A 19422-nucleotide genomic window follows, 5' to 3' on the forward strand; every position below is an offset into this window, starting at 1 on the left:
GGAAAGAGTCACTGAGAGTGACTGAGGTTACATCTTGAGTGGTGACAGCAGCAGAGACCAAGTGAGCAGCTCTCCTGACTCATGCCAGCGTTACTCCTGTATAGCCTGGCTCCATTTAGAGATCAATTTAGGTTGGAAGTGACTTCAGGGCTACTTTTAGAGTTAGATCCAGTTGCTCAGGGTCTTGTACGGTCAAGTTCTGAATATCTGCAGGGAGAGAGATACCACAGCTTCTCCAGGCCCTTCCTCCATCATTTGACCACTCTGTGAAGAATGTCCTCCTTTTACTCCATAAGAATTTCCCATCCTGTAGCTTGTGTCTGTTCCCTCTCATCCTTTCTCCAGACACATCTGAAAAGGGTCTCTTTACCTCTCTTTTCTTCAAGGTCAAACCAAGCTGTCTCAGCCTCTCCTCATACAAAACATCTTGATGGCCTTGCCTGGTTTTGCTCAAGCTTGTCAAAGTCTTTCTTTTCCTGAAGATCCCCAAACTGGACCTTGTACTCCAAACATGGTCCCACTTCCCTTGCTGTGCTGGGTGTGCTCTTTGGCAGGCAATGGAGCACTCAGACTCCTCTTCAGCTTGTTACTCACCAGAACACATTTTCTGCAAAGCTGCTTTCTCACTCCTTGGCTGCCAACCTATCCTGGTGCACAGGGTTATTCTGTCCCTTTGTCTTTGCTGAATTCACACTGTTTCTGGCCCTGCTGCCTTCCAGCAAATCATTCCTCCCAGTCTGGCGTCATCCAACAACTTGGGCAGTGGGATGGAGCAAAGTTGGTAAGGAATAAAGGAAAGAGTATCAGCCCTGGAAGCTACCTGTGATGGATGCAGGCATCCTATTTTCTGGGGTAGCTGTTGAGGATCTTCTGCACACAGCTAAGTAACTTTTAGTGTGGTGCAAAAAGCCATTTTTTTTGTCTACAACATAAGAGGCAGAAAGGGCAGAGGGGAACAAGGGAAGAGATCCCAACATCAGCAGCTTCTCCCACCCCAAATGTTCATTCCTGCATCCTCCTCTGCTACTCCCTCGGTTGTACCAAGACTACATGTGTAGTTGTGAGGTGAACTTGACACAGGAACTAATAGATTAAAAATAAAACTGGTTTATTAAAAAAGTTATTTTTAAACCCAGATCAGTTCCACAGTCCAGTTCACTACATGGTCGCAGGGACATTTTCACCGGAACAACTGCAGGAGAGCGTGGGGGTGCAATTAAGCACCAAGGGAAAGTGGGAGCCACTTAAATGAAGTTTTTTCTTACAAGGACACCACCAAGTTATGATCTGAGCCAAAGCCTTCTGGAAAAAAACCTAGTGAAGTCAAAGACTTAATTTTCTGAGGTTCTTCTTCCCATTTGTGTCAAGTACTTATCTATACAGATCTGCATGATAGTAGATCGCGTCTAAAATGTCAAGGACGATGTTTCTTGTATTACTTAAAGAAGATCTGGCTTGATGTCCTCATGTGCAAAAGACAGAATTAATTTTTAAACTCACAGGAAAAAAAAAAAAAAAGCTTTCATTTCCTAATGTGTTTTGAGAATAAAGGAGCACTTGGGCAGGTAGAAAAATGACATTCTTACCAGCTGCTAAAAATACCCTTGAGGCTGGTATTGCAGATACTCCCTCCTTTCCAACTGAAATCCTTCAAAAGTGTTTCCCAACTTACTATTTGTTCAGCAAAGCTCAGCTGAAAACACATTCTCACACGCTGTCATATCTGCACAGAGAGTGATGCCACGAGCTATCCTGGTTCTGATTAGAACTGCTTTATGAACATAACAGTTCAGAAATACCTCAAGTGACACTCTTGCTTTTCCAAAATATGCCAAAAGTGGCACAGTAACTTCCAACAGCCTCTCACTTTAAATCCACCAGGGTGACTAGATGCTTCACCTCTTTTTCTGAGTCTCATAACTCAGTCAGTTAAAGGGACTGGTATTCTCTGCTCCTCAGTACAGAGACAGGCTCTTGCTGCACTTCTGTGCCTGAACAGACACAAACAGGATAGAAACACAACAATCAAGTGTCACATTAAGTATGAACACTAGTACTCATGATATGACAGGATGCTGAGTTATAACCTTTGCAAATCCTCAGAACAAATATTTACCTTTTGAAACAAGTGCCTGTAAGAAATGTAAAAATAACCTGAGACCAATACAGCAAAGTTAGTCCTGGGCACTGCACCTAAGGAATTAATTCCTACTATGTTTTAATGCAAAAGCAACACTTCAAATAGAAAGTGAAAGTCCTGAACAGTGATGATGGCAAAGCAGGATTAGAATTCACGTTAAAATTCTAAAACCTTGTTGATTAGGTTAAAATTCTAAAAGCCTAAAACTTGTAAATTCAGAAAAGAAACCAAAAAAGGTGGGAAAACAGATGTGGAAAGGTGGAGATTCCTGTGAAGATGAGCCCAGTGTAGCCCTGGCACAAGGAACAAATGAAACAGTGAGAAGGGCACTCGAGAGGGGAAGTGCCTCTGAGCTCCGGAGTTAAAGCAGATTAACGGAATCAGTGCTGTTACCACAGGGAGGAGGAAGAGGAGGAGGAAGAGGAGGAGGAGGGCTTTGGAGCCTGGGGAAAATGGAATGCAGGGTGGGGAAAGGAAACAGACACTGGGCTTTGAGCTAAAGCTGGTTTAGGGTGGAACCATTTTAAAGCCAGGGTGTAGCCAGGGAGTCAGTGTCTGGGTTTAAAGCAACGATTTTCATTTCCAGGCTTGAAAATAACCTGACCTAACCCTTTAGCAACGGAGACTCCAGAGTTATTCCTGCAGAGTTTGCACCCTAATAATTTTGTTAACCTGCCACTGTGGTAATAGAGAGATCCTGAATTATTCACTGAGCACTAGAATTCAGCACATGGGCACAGTCAGGGTGATTTGTGAGGGGTTTTTTTGTCTGTTTGTTTTTGTTTGCTTGGTTTTGCATTTTGCTGCAACTAGCAGCTACCTCCTCCCTGCAGTAAACTTCAGGCACATGAAGAAGTACCAAAGATGGTCTAGAAACCTGGGCAGCTCCTTAAGCCAGAGGAATGCAGAACACAGGCTAAGCTGATTTCGGAGCTATGAAAGAATTCTGGGGGTGGCATTAGAGCACAGATCTGTAACCCCTCCAGGTCTGGCTGGGACAGAAAGGCTGGCATTGCCAACACCGCTGCTTAAGGCATCAAAATATCTGCCCAGTGAAAACATCACTAAAATCCTCTCAATCATAGCCAAGAAAATTTTAATACCTTGCACCATAACTACAATTCTGTGAAAAGCAGGTGGAAAAATGCAGTAATTAGCTTAAATTTTCCAAGTGGCAGGCAATTCATAATTTTCTATTACCTACCCTTAAAAATACTCCAATGCTTTTCCAAGCATCTCCTTAAAAAGTGATCTTTCCAAAACTAAGCATGAAAGAATAAGCTGAACAATGAACTAGCTGTAGGAAACTATTAAAATTTGAGCCCGTGTTGGCTTAGGACATGAGATATTAATGTGACAACTGAAATTTTCACCAGTCTAGTTTTCATTCATAGCTGCAACTTCCTTAAGTTTTTGCATTGTAACCAGAGCTCAGAGCATGGCAGATGGATTGGAGACTCCATCTCTGGAAAGAAAAATCCATTTAAAGGAAGAGTAAGTGACTGGATTCCTTCCCAGTGATTTTTTTGGCTGCCAGGCTACACGGATCAATTCAACACTGCACACTTTCAATCTACCTAAGATTTCCTATAGCAACACCAGGATCCTGAATACAAAGGCCAGGCTCAATTTCTTCCTCTTCTCATTACGCCAGACCTCTATTCCACTATTTGGACTAATATACTTGCCAAATATCACAACAGACACAATAAAATTTCCACTGTGTTGTGGGGTTTTTAAATAATTTTTTTTTTAAACAAATCAAGGAAAGACTTGAAGATCTGCACTGAAAAGGTGACAAATCAATAGGAAGCTCAGTAGCTTGCTGAGAAAAAAGATTTTTTGAAAGAATAAACTCGTCCTATAATAAGACAACCTGCACATTCACCTACCTGTAGTCAGACAGGTCCAGAGACCTCACCTGCAGCTCAGCTAGGCAGAGCTCTTTCTTGCCTCCCTGTGAAGCCTGCTGAAATGGAAGCTCACTACATGATCCAGCTGTTGAGCATCTGTGCTCACCAACAACTCATGTAATCATCATTTGTTCTCTACAAACCACGACAGAAAAAGGGCTCGGAAAAGGCTGACGACACCAGCTGCCTGCAGCCCTTATGGAGAGCCAGCAGCACAGCTCCCTGCAGCAGGCACTGGAATGGGATTGTGTCATTGGAAAAGGATGAACCTGAACATCTCCTCACTGCCAGGGAGGAAACTTGTGCATAATTAAAGATTTTGATAGGAAAATATTAGAGGAACTTGGAAAGCTGCACAGTCAGAAGGACACAGCAAAGTCCAGTCCACGCTTCCCGTGAAGGTCACTACTCTGGGCTTTCTTAAGTCCTGAAGCTCCATTTAGAGGACACAACAATTTCACTACATGTAACCAAAGGAAAGCAAGAAGTTCCCAAACTGTAGTGCCTTTAAAAATTACCATTCTGTTTTGAAAATAATTATCTTCATTTCACAGTCAATTGGCACACAAAAATTCCCTTGCAGCTTTAGGGTGCAAACACTCAGAAGATGTGTGGGAGTATTTCCTTAGAAATAAATTCCTGAATCATAACTACTGTGCTTGAACTAACACAGGAATAAAACCACCAATAAATTCTTCAGAATACACCCTCCAAATGACAGAGTTGTCCATTACATGAAGAGGCAAACCCAGCAACATTTTACTAGCTTCACAGCTCTTCTAGTGAGGATAACTGTCTTCACTGGTGAGAACATTTTCAATACCACCCCATCCTGGAGTCCAGGCACTCAGGACATGTAATCCGGTAAAAAGTTTATCCAGCAATGTTAAAGGAACAGCAGCCTAAGGAAAATAAAGATGCTAAGGGCACAAGACTACTTCATAAGCATCTCTGACATTAAGACTGGCAAACAGCAATATGGTTCTTGAGAAAAACCTACAATGTTCAGGAGAACAGGTTAAAATAAAAGGCAGACTTGTTATTTTGGCAAGCCTGTGGAGGAAATTCTTCTTGGCTCAGTTATGAAGAAAGTTATTATTTATAAAAGCCCATCCTTCGGTTTACTTTGGAGAACTGCTGTTCCAAGTTAATGTGGCTTGGTGAGGAAAACATATATAGGAACGTTTCACAGAAGGAATGACAGACTGACATCCTGAACAACCCAAACAGGATGAGAAAGAAAAAAACCTAATGTGTGTTATGCTAAACAGAGAACCCAAATTAAAACATTGAAACGAGCATGGAAAGATGGTCCTGATCAAGCTTTGTGCTTGACTGACACCACCCCAAAGAAACTGAGAGCTTAATCACAATCTGGCATCTTCACTTAGTTTGGATTCTTTTGCAAATCACATCGATCACTTGTTCTTAGGGGAAGAAGATCCTCTCCATAGCATCTTTTGCTTCCATGGCTATTTCCATGATGTTAGATTACCATTAAAAAGAACACTTCAGACATTCTTTTATTTTAATCTGTCATGTGATCAAATTCAAACCCTCACAGCAGCATCCAATCAGCATCTGGAAATTAATCAATTGATTCAGAAAGAATTTTCTTACCCTTTCAATTAAAAAAACCCTGTGCCTATTTGAGGTCCCATTACATATTTAAGCACCATCTACTTAAGCATTTGGGACACTTCAACTCATCCCTCTATTGATAAGAACCTCTGTTTCCCACTGAAAGAAGCACCATGAAACGTGTAAACAAGTTATTGTTTCTAAAGTGAAGTTTCAGTGACAACACAGTTTCTTTGCAACACAACAGAAATTAAGTAATCCTGTGTAGGAGCAGGAAAGCATTTTTAATCTGTGAAGTGTGTATGCATCTATGTATCTCCTTCAAATAAGCACTAAATTAAACAGGTGATGCAATGGTTTCTTGCAAGATCCACTTTCCACCACTGCTTGCATCTTGCTGAAATGCAATGAATGGTTTCAGGAGGAAGATACTAGCACTGAACTTCTAAGATGGGCTCTCCTCTCCTAACTCAGCTTTTAAATTGCCAGAAGGTCTGTCAGTCCTCCAGGATACAGACATTTTTTAATGGTACCTAAACTATCCCACAGCAAGGGCTTCCAGGCTGAACAAGCAGCCTCTTAAAATAACTGAATAGATGAGGCAAGTGAATGTGCCTCAAAGAACAAAGAGTTCTATGTGACTTTTTTCCTCTTAGGTACTTCTGAAAGAACCTTCAACACCCATTTCCTCAGTACAGGAGCACCTTTTCATCTCAACCATGAACAATACAGATAGGGTCACTTCTAAACAAATGAAGTAACAAGAGCCCTGGACTATGAAGTCTGTTCTAAAGAATGAAGCCTGACACTGCTAAATCAAAGCCAACTTCAAGCTGAAATGTAAATACATCCTAAATATTTATGACAAGTGCAGACACCTGCTGTTATCTTTTTTCACACAATTTTTTCATGTGTAGGGACTAAGTCTGCAACACCCCTTGACTACTTCTGAGTTCCAGCAGGAAAGTGAGGAACCTGGGGTACCAAGAACCAACCTAAGCAGAACTCTGGAGCTTGCCAACTTGGAGATGGAGCAGTTTTCAAGAGGGCTGCTTCCACCTGCTGGAGATGCAAAATATTAATGTTAGCCCAGAAGACCCCACTGCTTGCAGGGACCATGACCATGACGGTTTGGGATAGCAGGGATGCTTTCACTTCACACTGAAAGAGAAGCAACCTCACCCGAGCAACTGACTCTGATTTCACTCAAACCACACACCCATGGACACAAGCACCTGTGGCCTGCTGCTGACTATACGTCCAAGTGTTAACTGAAACTGAACACACACATCTCAAATCCTCTCAACTCACCAAAAAGTCCTCCAAAACACAAGAAGAGCCAGCCTAAAACACAGGCAGATCCTCTGCGGTGTGCTTCCCCACAGCCTGCAGAGACACATCCACCTCATGAGCTCAGACCCACAGCACAGAGAAGTGTCCCTTTCCAGCAGGGCAGAAAGGAGAACTTCATCTCTGCTCACCTCTCCAGATGGCCAACATGGGGAAACTGTGAGCAGCTCGGTCTCCACACATCCCCTGTGCTCAGCACAGCTATTCCACTGCACACAGGTGGCTCTCAGAGCAGTCACCACCTGGGCTGGCCACCCCCAACACCCGCAGCCCCTCTGACAAGCCTCTCCTTTTGGACAGGTTTGCTACTCCGTTTTTCCTTTTGCTTTACCAGCACTGGTAGAACATTGAAACTGCTCCCCTAACCACTGCCACTCCGCTTCCCCTTTCCCATCATTACAAACATCTCTTTTAGTGGAAACTGCTTTTAAGACAAGATTTGGAACAAATAATGTGATTGTGCCTGCTGCTGCGCTGCCTCAGCACTGCGCTGAGTCAACACCCAAAGCCATCTTCCTCTCATCTGCAAACAGCTGGAAGGCAAAAGACCACTTCCATTTAATTCCCTAACAATTAGGAATTAAATAATCTAAACTTCATTCAGCTTCCAGGGATACAATCTCGTGTATTTTGCACATGATTTCAGGCATTTAAAGACATCCAATCCATAACCAGTCTGCTAAGGTGACCAGAGCTGCAGTTGTGTCTCTCTGCTGTCACCCCAACGTCCTTCCTCTACCTCTCCAAACCCCCCACACCTCACAGACAGTACAAGAGGCTGATTTTTTGGTTGTTTTTTTTTGCATGTGAATAGCATACCAGGCAAGCCATGCAGAGTCTTCATTCAAAACAATCCTAAAATACAGGCCTTATAAAACCAGGATTGATCATAAATCACTGTTATCTTGTGTTATCTTGCATTTTTCTTCTAACTGACATTGTTTAGATTTTATCATCAGCCAATTAGAATAATGACATGCAAGCTGCTGCAGCAGATAACTGAAGAACATAATAAATCTACAGACATTTGTAGAGAATTACCCACTCAATGAAAACCACATTTAAACTTCAGCATGCAAGCAACTTAAACATCCTTTTTCAGCCCATAAAGACTCTTCAAGCTTTCAGTACTATTTATATTGCTTTTTTTTCTTCTGAATTTGGCAACATAAGGGTATATAATCTCACACACCCCTTCCCCTGGATGCCTTTCATTCTGGTATGCCATGAAACACAGAGTAACTCACAGCACAGACCATGTTCTTCAAGTCAGCTTGAGGGAGTTTAATACCACACACCTTTCAAGTCCTTAGGAAAAAAAACACCCAAACTCCTGTATCAGTAGCATTCCTGGATCTATTAATTGTCAGTGACTAATGAATCAAACAGGACAGTTACCTTGAGAGAAAAATAGCTACTGAGTATCAAAAGAAGTCAAGAAAATATTTTTCTCCCTGCCTACACATCTTAAAAGCAGCTTCTCATCTTGGACTACAAGCAGTCACACATCCAAAGACATTTTAAGCCTCAGTAGTACCTCACAAAACCACATCATTTTTAAGAGTTCCCAAACACTTACCTTGCCATTATAGCAGCAACAACCTCTGGTGGTTTTCTTATACATGGGAAAGTGACACCTGAATATCAGGAAATCCTGCAGATAGCATTGTCAGGACTGAATTACACCTGTGTGTGGTGTAATTACATCATCAATATACTGTGCAAGGAAAATTCCTCAACCTTGACACTGGCTTGCACACCTGCTAAAATAAATTCCAACCTTTTCTCTCATTAATTCCACCAATTATAATGGTGTTTTGGGGGTGATTTAGGCCTTCCAATGTTCAAGGCCAAAACAAAACTACCAGCTTCTTTCACAGGAGAACCAGCCTGCATTGCTGTGACACTGAGGACCTGTGCTTGGTTTTCAAATCATTGGCAACACAAGTTTCTACATTTTTCAGCTGCAGGCAAGCTAATATATTTCAGAGACTGATATGATCACACTGTGAACAGATTTAATTAACTCAGCGTTTTTCGTTTTACCCAGGAAAAGGGGAAGAATGACTTACTTGGGTCTCGACTGCTGTATGGCCACCCCGAGGCGGGTAAAAAAGATGGCATAGGGGAGCTTGCCCTGCTGTCATCCTCCACTTGCTGCGTGATGTGCCGCACGGTTTCCTTGTTTTTCCGGTTCTTCCTGCGGCCCGTGGGCTGCCAGCCATCCCCAACCCCCTGCTCTGGGAACGGGTTCTGTATTGCACTATCCTTGGCTGAATGGAGTTCGCTCCCTCCATAATGTGAGGGTGAAACCTGTTCCTCCTTGATACGTAAAGACCCATAACCTACGTCATTAGACCAAAGAGACTGGGATGAAACGTCTTCGTGGCTGTCTGTTTTTGGCTCTTGATCCTCTTTTCCATAGGTGCTCCCTCCCTCGTGGCAGCTGGCGATGGCTGAATCCCCAGAGGAGTTGGCTGGGCTTGTCCGCCGAGCTAACCAGGGGGATATACTCCTGCCCGCCACGACGGCGGAAATCAACGCATCCGTGCTGCTGCTGGAAGGGGCTCCCAGCTCATAATCCACCAGGTCATCCGAGGCATCAGACTTTATGCTGATGTCGAGAGCTGCCTTTATGAAGTTGTGGCAGGCTTGTACAATGTCTGTCATCTGCAGGTAGCTGGCAGCTGACATCACCTCGATGACGTTCCTGCTGGTCAGAGCCAGGTGTGCCGAGTACATGAAGTCAATGATTGCTTTGAAGCCTTGTGCAGTGACAATGTCCAGGTGGGTGACTGTGGCCTGGTCAGAGGTTTTCTGCACCTGGCAGTACAGGGTTTTGAAGTAGCGACTGCTCCCAAGCAGGACGTTTTTGTGAGCCTTGAAGATCTTCCCCTCCACGATGATGCAGACGTCGCAGAGGATGCCATGCTGCCGCTGCTCGTTCAGCTCCCGCAGCAGGTGACGGTAGTGGGAAGCAATCTCCATATCTTCCTTTCGGTTATTCATTTGGAAATCTTTGTGTTTCCTCTTCCACAAGTCCTGTGTGGGGAAGGAAATGGCAGTATTACAAAATCCAGCGCAAGCTCGCAGACATGTTTTTCAAAGACTGAGACAAACCCTGAGTTGTACCAAATTAAGTAACAGGTTCATCCTGAAAGAATGCCATGAAATGCAACTTCCTCCTGCTGAGACTGCACATCCACGACACCACACAGCTCATTTTCTACCAGATGTCAAATAATTTATATTAAAAGGGACTAAATTTGAAGCTGAGTTCTCCAGTGGCTCGTAACATCCCAGAGAAACATTTCTTTAAATTCCTAGACGTGTAAGGAAACCTGTCTTAAGTTACATGGGTAGAACAGCTGCCAGTTCGGGCAGTTTGGGCTCAGTGAGGTTTGGTTTTGAAAGAGGTACTACACTTGAAACCATGCTGATGGAGACAGTATCTTGAAGAGCAAGCACTCTGTAGCACAGTTTCCTCCAGAGAACAGGCTTTATGTGTAGCACACTGAATAGCTGAAATCTTCCAACAGCAAAAGCCAACTGGAAGCAACTCCTTCCCTTGCTGTACTGCTGTTAAGGGGCTATAAATACTGTTTTCAAGTCAGAAGAGCAGTAGCCAAATCCAAGACCACAGATCACAAAATTTTAAGTCCCCACCCAAACTAAGCTGGCAACAGATCAGAACTATGAAATAAGCATTATTTGCAGCTTAACTGCTTCTAAGCACAAGATAACTAACTAAAATAACTATGCAATAAAGCATGTTATTTCCTTGGCTTTATACCTCCAAGCTTACCCCACAGCAACCCTAAGATACTGGGCAGAGAAATTCCAATAATCACCTAAACATTCATGTTTAGAAAGGATACTTATGGACAAACTGACAAAGCATCCATCAGGCTGAGAAGAATTCACAGGACTTTTCATCACCTTTCATAAAATGTGACAGTTTTATCCAAAAACAAGGCTAGCATGGCAGAGACCCGTATCCCTCCTCTTACACCCCAAAAGAGACAAAAAAGGTCTTAAATGTAGAGATGTTGACAGTAATCAGTGGCACTAATATTTTCAGATTTAATTTTATCCTGGCCACAAACTACATCACCAGAGATGCGCACACATTCCTCACAGCATTAACTCTCCCCTATCATGTAGTTTAGTCACTTGCCCATTTTGCATCATCAGAACCTTCCTGCCCTTCAGCTCCCAGGGGAACACTTCCCTGGTATCAGATGGACCAACACGTTCTGCCTCTCAAGTGAGATGCCCTCAAGTCTTCATCTGTGCAAGTGCTCATGGTGGACACTGGCAGCACCAGAATGGCCCAATGAAGTCCCTCTGTGTCACCAGACCTTGGACTTTGCAAGTCCATACTCACGCTTGCTGCCTCAGCTTTACAACTTCCCTGGCATTAATTTCTGTCACTTTATCTAGCTTACTCCACTTATTTGGAAGACAATATCAAGATCTATATATTGTGTAACAGTGGTTTAAAGGTCCAACTAATTAAGAGCAACAAGCTGCCATGGGATGGAAAGGATATCTACTCCCCTCTCTCAAAAAACATAAATTTGTTCCAACATAAGAAGCTCCAACAGTCAAATTGATACGGAGTCCCAACTCACAACCATAATACTGGTATCTGCTGACAAGACCAAATCCCAAATGTGATTATGGGTGGGATTCAGGCTGTTTTTGGCTGCTGATAAAACCCAAGTCACTGCAGCGTTGAGGTCTTGATGCATACATGGCTAAATAGCAGCATTGTCAGTAAGGAGGCTGCTGAAAGCTTGAAGCAACTTTCTAACATACATCAAGTTCAAGTTCAGTCCCATCTCTTCAGCTCGATTCAGTTGGGCAGTCCGAGGACAGCAATGACCAAGAAGGTTTCCTAACACATGCAGGCAAGTTTCTCATTCTGTAGGACACAAATCCATGAGACATCTTCCCCCTTCCCTAATCTGTGCTATTACTATAATGTACAGAAGCAAAACAGCTACAGTTTAACCAACACCATTGGTCAGAAAACAACCTCTCAGCCCACAGGGCATACATGACATAGGATCTCTTCTGAAGAGCCACCTGATGATTCAAAAGTTCAAGTTATGTAAGATTGCCTGCAGGAGTTCCTCCAGTTCTGCAAGAGTGGAGCTTTCTCTCTGGCAGTGTCAGAAATACTAATTTGCAAGACCAGCTGGTCCCTGATCATTAAGAAGAATTTGCTTCCCTCAAGAGAGGAAGGACCATCTTCTGCAACACAAACAGGCTGATCCGGTGTTTATCTGTTTCAAATTAATACAGCTTTTCCACAGAGTTAAGCACAGAAGGTAATCTATTTTTTATTTGAACTGGAAGAGGTCAGTAACAGTGTAGCTCTACACTGAGTGGCACTATCCATTAACCACAGAAATCTTCCAGAAGACCTCAAATCAAATTCTCACACAGAAGCCATCTCCAATAAATAAATGAAATAAAGAAATCAAACCATAAATCAGATCCAGGGAGTAGAGGGGAAAAAAACCAAAACAAAACAGATTTTTCAGATGTTTGGCCTGAAAAGGTTGAGATGGAAGCAGCCAGCACAGCAGCTCTCTGACCCAGGCTCTGACAGTGGCTGCCACCACTTCCCAACATCTTCATGTTTGAGAGAACCACCTCTTCAGGCAGAATGACAGTTCAGTTTTGTCTTTATTCCAGAAACCACTACTGCATCTACTTTTAGGAGTTGAAGAGTCAGCTCAGTCCCCTCAGGAAATATGAATTGCCACATTGGATAAAGTGAGTTGTCCATCACCCATCCTGTCTTTAGCAGCTGTCACAGCCACATGACTCAGAGGGCGACGCAGGAAAACCTCACAGTGTACAATTAGGAAGCGACTGGAAGGTTTCAGAGATGGCATCTCCTTTTGCTGCTCCTTCACAGCTCTCAATCTATATTCTAGGGCAGCATCTCCCTGGAAGTTGGGGAGAAAAAAATGAAGAAAAAAAAAGTCTCCTCCAAGCATGATTTTCTCTTCCTCAATTTAATACAGATTAGTGTGAGGAGTATTTGCCCATATCTTCACCTGCTTTTGTGAGTTCTGTAACAGTTTTTCTTCTTCAATGTTCTTCACCTAGAATCTGCCACAATTCCTTGAGAGTTTATTTTCTTACTACTCCGTATGTTTATTCCACTCAGCTCAGTGGGCTGGATCCCCCCTCACTGCTGGCAACAGCCTATTTTAGATACACCTTGTCCTTTGGTTAAGGTGCCCGTGGTAGAAACCCAGATTAAAATATTTGTCTCTTGCTTGTTTAGACTGGACCAGCCTGAGGTTCAGGCACTGACTAACCTGGTGCTTCTCACAGATGATGCCCTTGCTGGCCCCTTCAGGAAACAGCTTTTCTCTGGCATTATTTCCTATCAAGGGATTTTTACTAAACACACACACACAAAATCAGAGCAGGATTCCTTGCTGGCCTCTCTCCCACCCACCAAGCTCTTGACAGCAGCCAGCCTCCAGGCAAGCCACGGATGAACAAAAGCCTGTCACTACAGTAGGATCACAAAGTCCTTGTGCCTGTCTTGTCCACATTCCCAAGGACACGCAGGACAAGAGCAGAGGATGGGCAGGTACCTTCAGGACAAGAAAGCAAAACCACCTAACCTTATAAAATATTAAGAATGTAAGAAAACAGGTAAAAATAATGAGAATATATGTTCCTCTGTGCAAAGGGAAGAGAGCTTGTCCTTGTTCCAAAGTCCTTTACATATAAGGAGATAAAGATGAAAGGGGAAGGTGCCCAGGAAGGAGCAGCATCCTTCCCGCTGTATATGCACAGCACTGTCAAGTGTGCACCATGTGGGTACTCCTGTGTTCAGGCTAATCAATAAAATGTAACATCTTGAAAAATAGCAATTATGCCTGAAGATGTCTTGATCTTCCTCTCTCAGAAGGTCTGCCACCTCACACCCGCCGTCCCACATGCCGTGTTTGGCGCAGCGTTGTACCTTGCAAATGAGAGGTCTTTGGGGGAGAAAATTAAATATGCCTCAAATTCAGAGGAATTAATTAGTTTTCTGTCTACCCCTGTCAAACCAGAACATCCGTTTAATGTCAAGGATCACTAGGGAATTTATCCAAGTTAAATTTAAGGCAATTTGCTAGTAGTTAAAAATTCAGGAAGCTTCAAAACCCTGTGCTCTTGTGTTCCAATTTTACATGCTGGTTTGGGGCTTGTTGGGGGTTTTTTTTCCCCCCTTTTCCTGGTAACAATATTTATCACCACTTAAAATATGTGGAAAAATTTCTTCAGAAAAGAAGTACCCTTCAAATTCTGGTGGAGTCATGGTAAAGATGGTATAAACCACAGAGAAACAGAGAAACAGACCTCAAAGATCAACAATGGATTTCATAAACCACAGAGATTTTTTAGAAACAGACCTCAAAGATCAACAATGGATTTTGGGGGGGGTTTGTTTGTTTGTTGTTTCATTTTTTGTTTTGTTTGGGTTTTGTTTTTTAATCTCAGGTCTTTTTAGTACACTGGAGGATTTCAAAGTTGAGCACCTACTGAAATCTTTTAGGCCTGGGCTGCCATACCAGCACACAGCTACCATGCAGCTTTCCAAGAAGCCAATGAACCATGAAAGCTCATCTGTAGTTTTCCCCAAAATAAATACTAGCAGACCAGGCTTTCTTCGTAAGTCAATTCACAGGCATAACAGTAATTCAAGCCTATGGCTTTTCCAAAAATACCTAAAAAAACTGTCTCTAAACAAACATCACTCGCATGAACCAGCAAAAAGAAGAAAAAAAGAAAAGATTTGATAATCACTTTTATGCAAATTTCTGTCAAGATCCAGACCAGCTTTTCTTTTTCATGTTATCAAAACCCTTGTCTTAACACAAGCATTAATAATTTATACAATCTTTAACCCTAGCTAGAATAAACCTTGTTTCACAAATACAGCATCTGTGAAAACTGTTTATTTTACACTATCAGTACAGTTATTTGAACATGACTATATCACCTGATGACATAGTAAGAGTCTAAATAAACACAAGCTTCACCTTCTGTTGGAAAGATTTTCAAGCCCAGCTATACCCATAAACCCGACCTGAACTCTCCTGGCCAAAATCTTAACACCAGCCAAATTAAGGGGTACAAAGGTGTTGCACCTAAAACTCAGTGCATTATCTGAATTTTGAGAAAACCCTACAGTCAAGAAATGGAGTGCACAGATGAAAGCCTCTACTGTACAGTCCTCCGGGAAATACTGGGGACAAAAATAAACTCCCTTCACTCAGAAGGAAAACAGGAAAAAAAGAAAAAAAAAAAAAAGCACTAGAGGGGTTTTTTGTTGTCAGTAGGTTTGTTAGTTTGTTTACTTTCTGCTCTCACAGAATATAAGCAAACTGAAAATTTAAAATACATAAAATTTAGTCTGTTACATTTTCTGAACATGTTCCTAAACTCAACACTAAGGACAGCAGTTATGAGTACCAAAATATCCCCTGGTGCACTCCTCCATCAGCCACTCCGTGCTCCCTAGAGAAAACATGCCAACTGGAATTTAACCAAAAATGTGTTGTTTCCTCCCCCCTCTCTCTTCAGAGAAAAGTAAAAACAGATTAAGGAAGAACTCAAATTCAGTCCAATGGTTTATTAGACAAAAAACTAACAAAACACACCCCGCTTCTCTGCTTCCCCTGTGTCCTGGCCATGTCTCCACTCCCAAGACATTCCAACATTTTTTAAATTCCTCTGCAAAGGAGCTGTGTAAGGTGAGATTGGGCTCAAAATGCCTCTTTGCACAACAAGACAGGGTATGTATACATGTTTCACTTGCATCCAACTAAAGACAACAGAAATGCATAGGATTCTTCCTATCCATGTGCCCTGTGCTGAAAAGAATGGAAAACAAAACAGCCCAATGTAACCTTAGCAACTGAAGAGGATGGTACTTACACTTGCTCTCCTAAAGGAGAGAAAAAGCAGAAGGGATACTAAGGGGTGAGAACTGCCTGCAAAACAGCTCCTGAGCCTTTCAAGTACAAATCTCCAGAGGCACAGGGATTTCTCCTAAGTGTGGCTGAGGAAGAAGAGCACACAATTCTAGAAGAGTTCCAATTTCTTGATACTGGATACCCCAAAATTGTACGTTCAGCTTTGTTCAAAGTAGATGCAAGTGACAGCTTATGAAACTCAACGGTTGCCAAAAAAGAAACTGTTTTCCCCTATTGTGATTCAGAACACCAATCATTGGTTGCTTGAGTTTGATTCCAAACTCTGAATCAAAAAGAAACAGGCAGATGTATGTACACAGACCAAAACAGACCTTTGGGCCTAAAAGGTTACTCACAACTGACAGCTGAAGAAGACAACAACAGTCTTTTTCCCTTATGACTGGGGACCAAAATGTCTAATTACAGCCCAACCGTGCATGCTCGTCCTTACGGGTAGGAGCCACAGGAAGAAAATAAAAGTTTCATCATTCAGTTTGAGAAATACTACAGAATTGCAGAAAATGCAAGAATTTGGGAGGCAAGCCGTTTTCAGTGAGCTTAGGAAACCCCAAGATAGTTATAATTTTATTATCAGATTTGAGAGGCTCACTCAATTCTCAATGGTTGTAGGGACAAGCACAACACACAACAAAAAAACCCAAACCCCTAACCAGTATATAATTAAAATCTGCCTGATGAGGATTCAGTAAAACTCCTCCAATTTCAAGGCAATGCTGCTCCATCATCAACAGCATTAAAGCAGCATCTCTGTAGCAGTTAGAATCCAGAAGTCCATGAGTCAAGTTGAAAGAGCAGCAGCAGGGCAAGCATTACACCTGTAGCAGCTCTAACACACCTTGAACCACAGGTCCTCAGGGCAGAGAGAGAGAGACTCCAACTCCTCATCAGAGCAGGTTACATTTAGTCAGAAAATACAATACAGATCTACCATGAAAATACACAGATCCAAACACAACTAGGAATTACAAGAAGGCAAATTTCAGAAAAAAAAACAAAAAAGAACAAGAACATGAAAAACACATCTAGTCATTCACGTCCTCAAAGCTTTGTTTCTACAATCCAAACACAAACCTCTCACAACATCTAACTCCAATAAGCAGAACATCAAGTATCAGGAAGCTATCATGAAACACTTCACTCCCTGCTCCAAAACTTTCAACTAGACACTCAGCTTTGGCCTTTGACTTGTCAGACCATCTCCTTGAAATTAATGGGCCAGCAGAAGCTGGACACTACAAAATTGCAACCAAAAGACAGGATTTCTGAAGGCATCCTAGAAAAATCCATTTATTAACCCTCGGAAGGCCTGAGACCACAGGAAGAATTTCAAGAGAAAACCAGGTCTGAGAAGGAAAGCTAAGGGCAAACTGCTCATCTCCACATCCTGGAAGGAGGGCAAGGAGAAATTAGAAATGGAGAAAGTGTAGTTAAAAAAAGGAGGGGGGAAAAACAAAAAGAGTCCAGAAATTTTGCTTTAGTGTTTTTAAATCAGTCAGCAGTGAAGAGATTTTTACTGCTTTTGTTAGAGAAATCCTACAAGCTTTAATATTAAAAATGAAATAAGTAAATCCAAGACTCCTTACCAGTAACAAACTGGGTTCCAGGTCTAGCGTTTCTCCTGCACCAGCTGAGGACATCAACAGCCCTAGGGCAGCACAGGTAGTGCACTGTTCTGTGACCTGCTGGTAGCACTGGTGGGAACTCTTGTAGGAGAAAGACAGAACTACCATAAAAAACAAATCCAGAAGAAGTTATTAGCATTAAACTACAAGATTACTGAACAAGTTTAAGTTCTTTCCCTCCAAACCTACAGTTGTGACACCCCATTTATGACCTAATAAATTCCCCAAAATGTTAAAGTTTATCAATATGTTGAAGGTAATTAATGCATGGTTCCCTTTTTGTAATAATATAAGAGTTACTTCTTAAAGCATGGGGGAAAAAATACCTAATTTTAGATACTAAAACTTCAAACAGATCCTTGAAACAACAGTGTTTCCTGTTTGGTACCTTTTCAAAACATTCTCACTTTAATGACTTTTTGAAGAGACATTTGTGGCCTGAAGGGCACTCATTCGCCTTATTTGACCTATAGAACACTGAGGTTAAAAAGCTACCAATGCAACATCTGGAAAGAAAAAAAAAAGTATCAGGTTTGCAATGGAATATTCAAGAGAATTTCCTCTTGGAAATGGCCAGTTTCTACTGGGTGGTGCCATTGGAGGCCAAGAGACTAAACAATCCCAAGATCTTGAAAATTGTGTGTAAAACAGAGATACTCAAGGAGAGCAAGGCACTTTCACAGATAGTTCTTTGGATAAAAATATTCATGTTCATGATTACAGTGTATAAATTATGGGAACAGTTCATCTACATCTACAGGGTTTTTGCCTGTGAGGGCATATCCACTAGAAATATCACCTTGTACACCTGCTTCTCCTTAAACCCGACTTCCTTTTCTGCAGAATAACACTCACTACACTTGCAACTAAAACCTGGGACTATGCTTGATTCAAAATTTTACACTTTATATGCTGCTGGTCATTACAGCAAAGAATTTGCCACGGATTTCTGATCTGCTACTTCAGACACCTTCAATACCCAGATTAGCTCCCTTAAGGAAAATAAGCTGTAAATCAATACCGTTGATTTCAAGACTGACCTTCTGCAGGAACAGATTGTGAAAGAAAACACCAGAAGACACAAACTGAGAATCTTTTCCAATGCAAACTAATGTCATTACGAATGGTGAAATAACAGATCTAATAAACAAATGAAGTAATAAGGAAAATCCCAACATTCTTATGGCAACAAGCAGAACTGCGAAAATCTTGAAAACAAAGATGACCCAACTGAAGCAAATACCATTGACTTTGTTCTCAATTTCTATTTCAGGCTGCCAAGTCTTGCCGTCCTCTAATTCTGATTGCTTCTCCATAGCAATTGTTTTGGCTGGCTGTTCTTAGGTCTTGTTATTTAGACAGTTAAATAAAATGAAGGGAGGCAGTAAAGGAGCCAGACCAATTCAGCCCTATGGGAAATAACTCTGTTAAAGTAATACATATTTTTCACTTAATCTTAGGACTTTTACAGTTCAGACTCTCATTTGCACCTCTGTCCCAGAGACACAAAATGAGCCAGAACAGACTGGTGAGGATGCTAAACCTCAGGCTGATACTGTTTTGCACTGCTCTGCATTTTTTTTCTTCTTGCTTTGAGCTCTGCACCTGTTCTCCTCTTCTAATGGAACAGATGAAAACCAAGTGACCATGATGAATGGAGGCAGCTCTGCCACCAGGTAGGAGCAGAATAGCCAGAGGTCTTTCTTCAACTTTTGCAGTTGGGTAAATTTCTAAACTGGTCGTTCTTATCAATGTTAAGTGAAATTCTATCAAGAACTCAAGTCCTCATGAAGATC

At 42.0% G+C, this 19422-nt stretch overlaps 1 protein-coding gene across 1 annotated transcript in view; it reads right to left on the reverse strand.

The window, feature by feature from the left end:
* Window positions 1-17641, reverse strand: part of ZBTB46 (zinc finger and BTB domain containing 46) — a 37942-nt gene extending 20301 nt beyond the window's left edge. The window contains exons 1-2 of the mRNA XM_009998590.1: window positions 17588-17641; window positions 9057-10026 (exon numbers count right to left, since the gene is read on the reverse strand). Coding sequence (XP_009996892.1) covers window positions 9057-10026; window positions 17588-17641 — 1024 coding nt within the window. The remainder of the gene's footprint in view (window positions 1-9056; window positions 10027-17587) is intronic.
* Window positions 17642-19422: the final 1781 nt, after the last annotated feature.

This window comes from Chaetura pelagica, unplaced genomic scaffold, assembly GCF_000747805.2.
Source record: "Chaetura pelagica isolate M959 unplaced genomic scaffold, ChaPel_1.0 scaffold275, whole genome shotgun sequence".
In the NCBI taxonomy this organism is placed as follows: Eukaryota; Metazoa; Chordata; class Aves; order Apodiformes; family Apodidae; genus Chaetura; species Chaetura pelagica.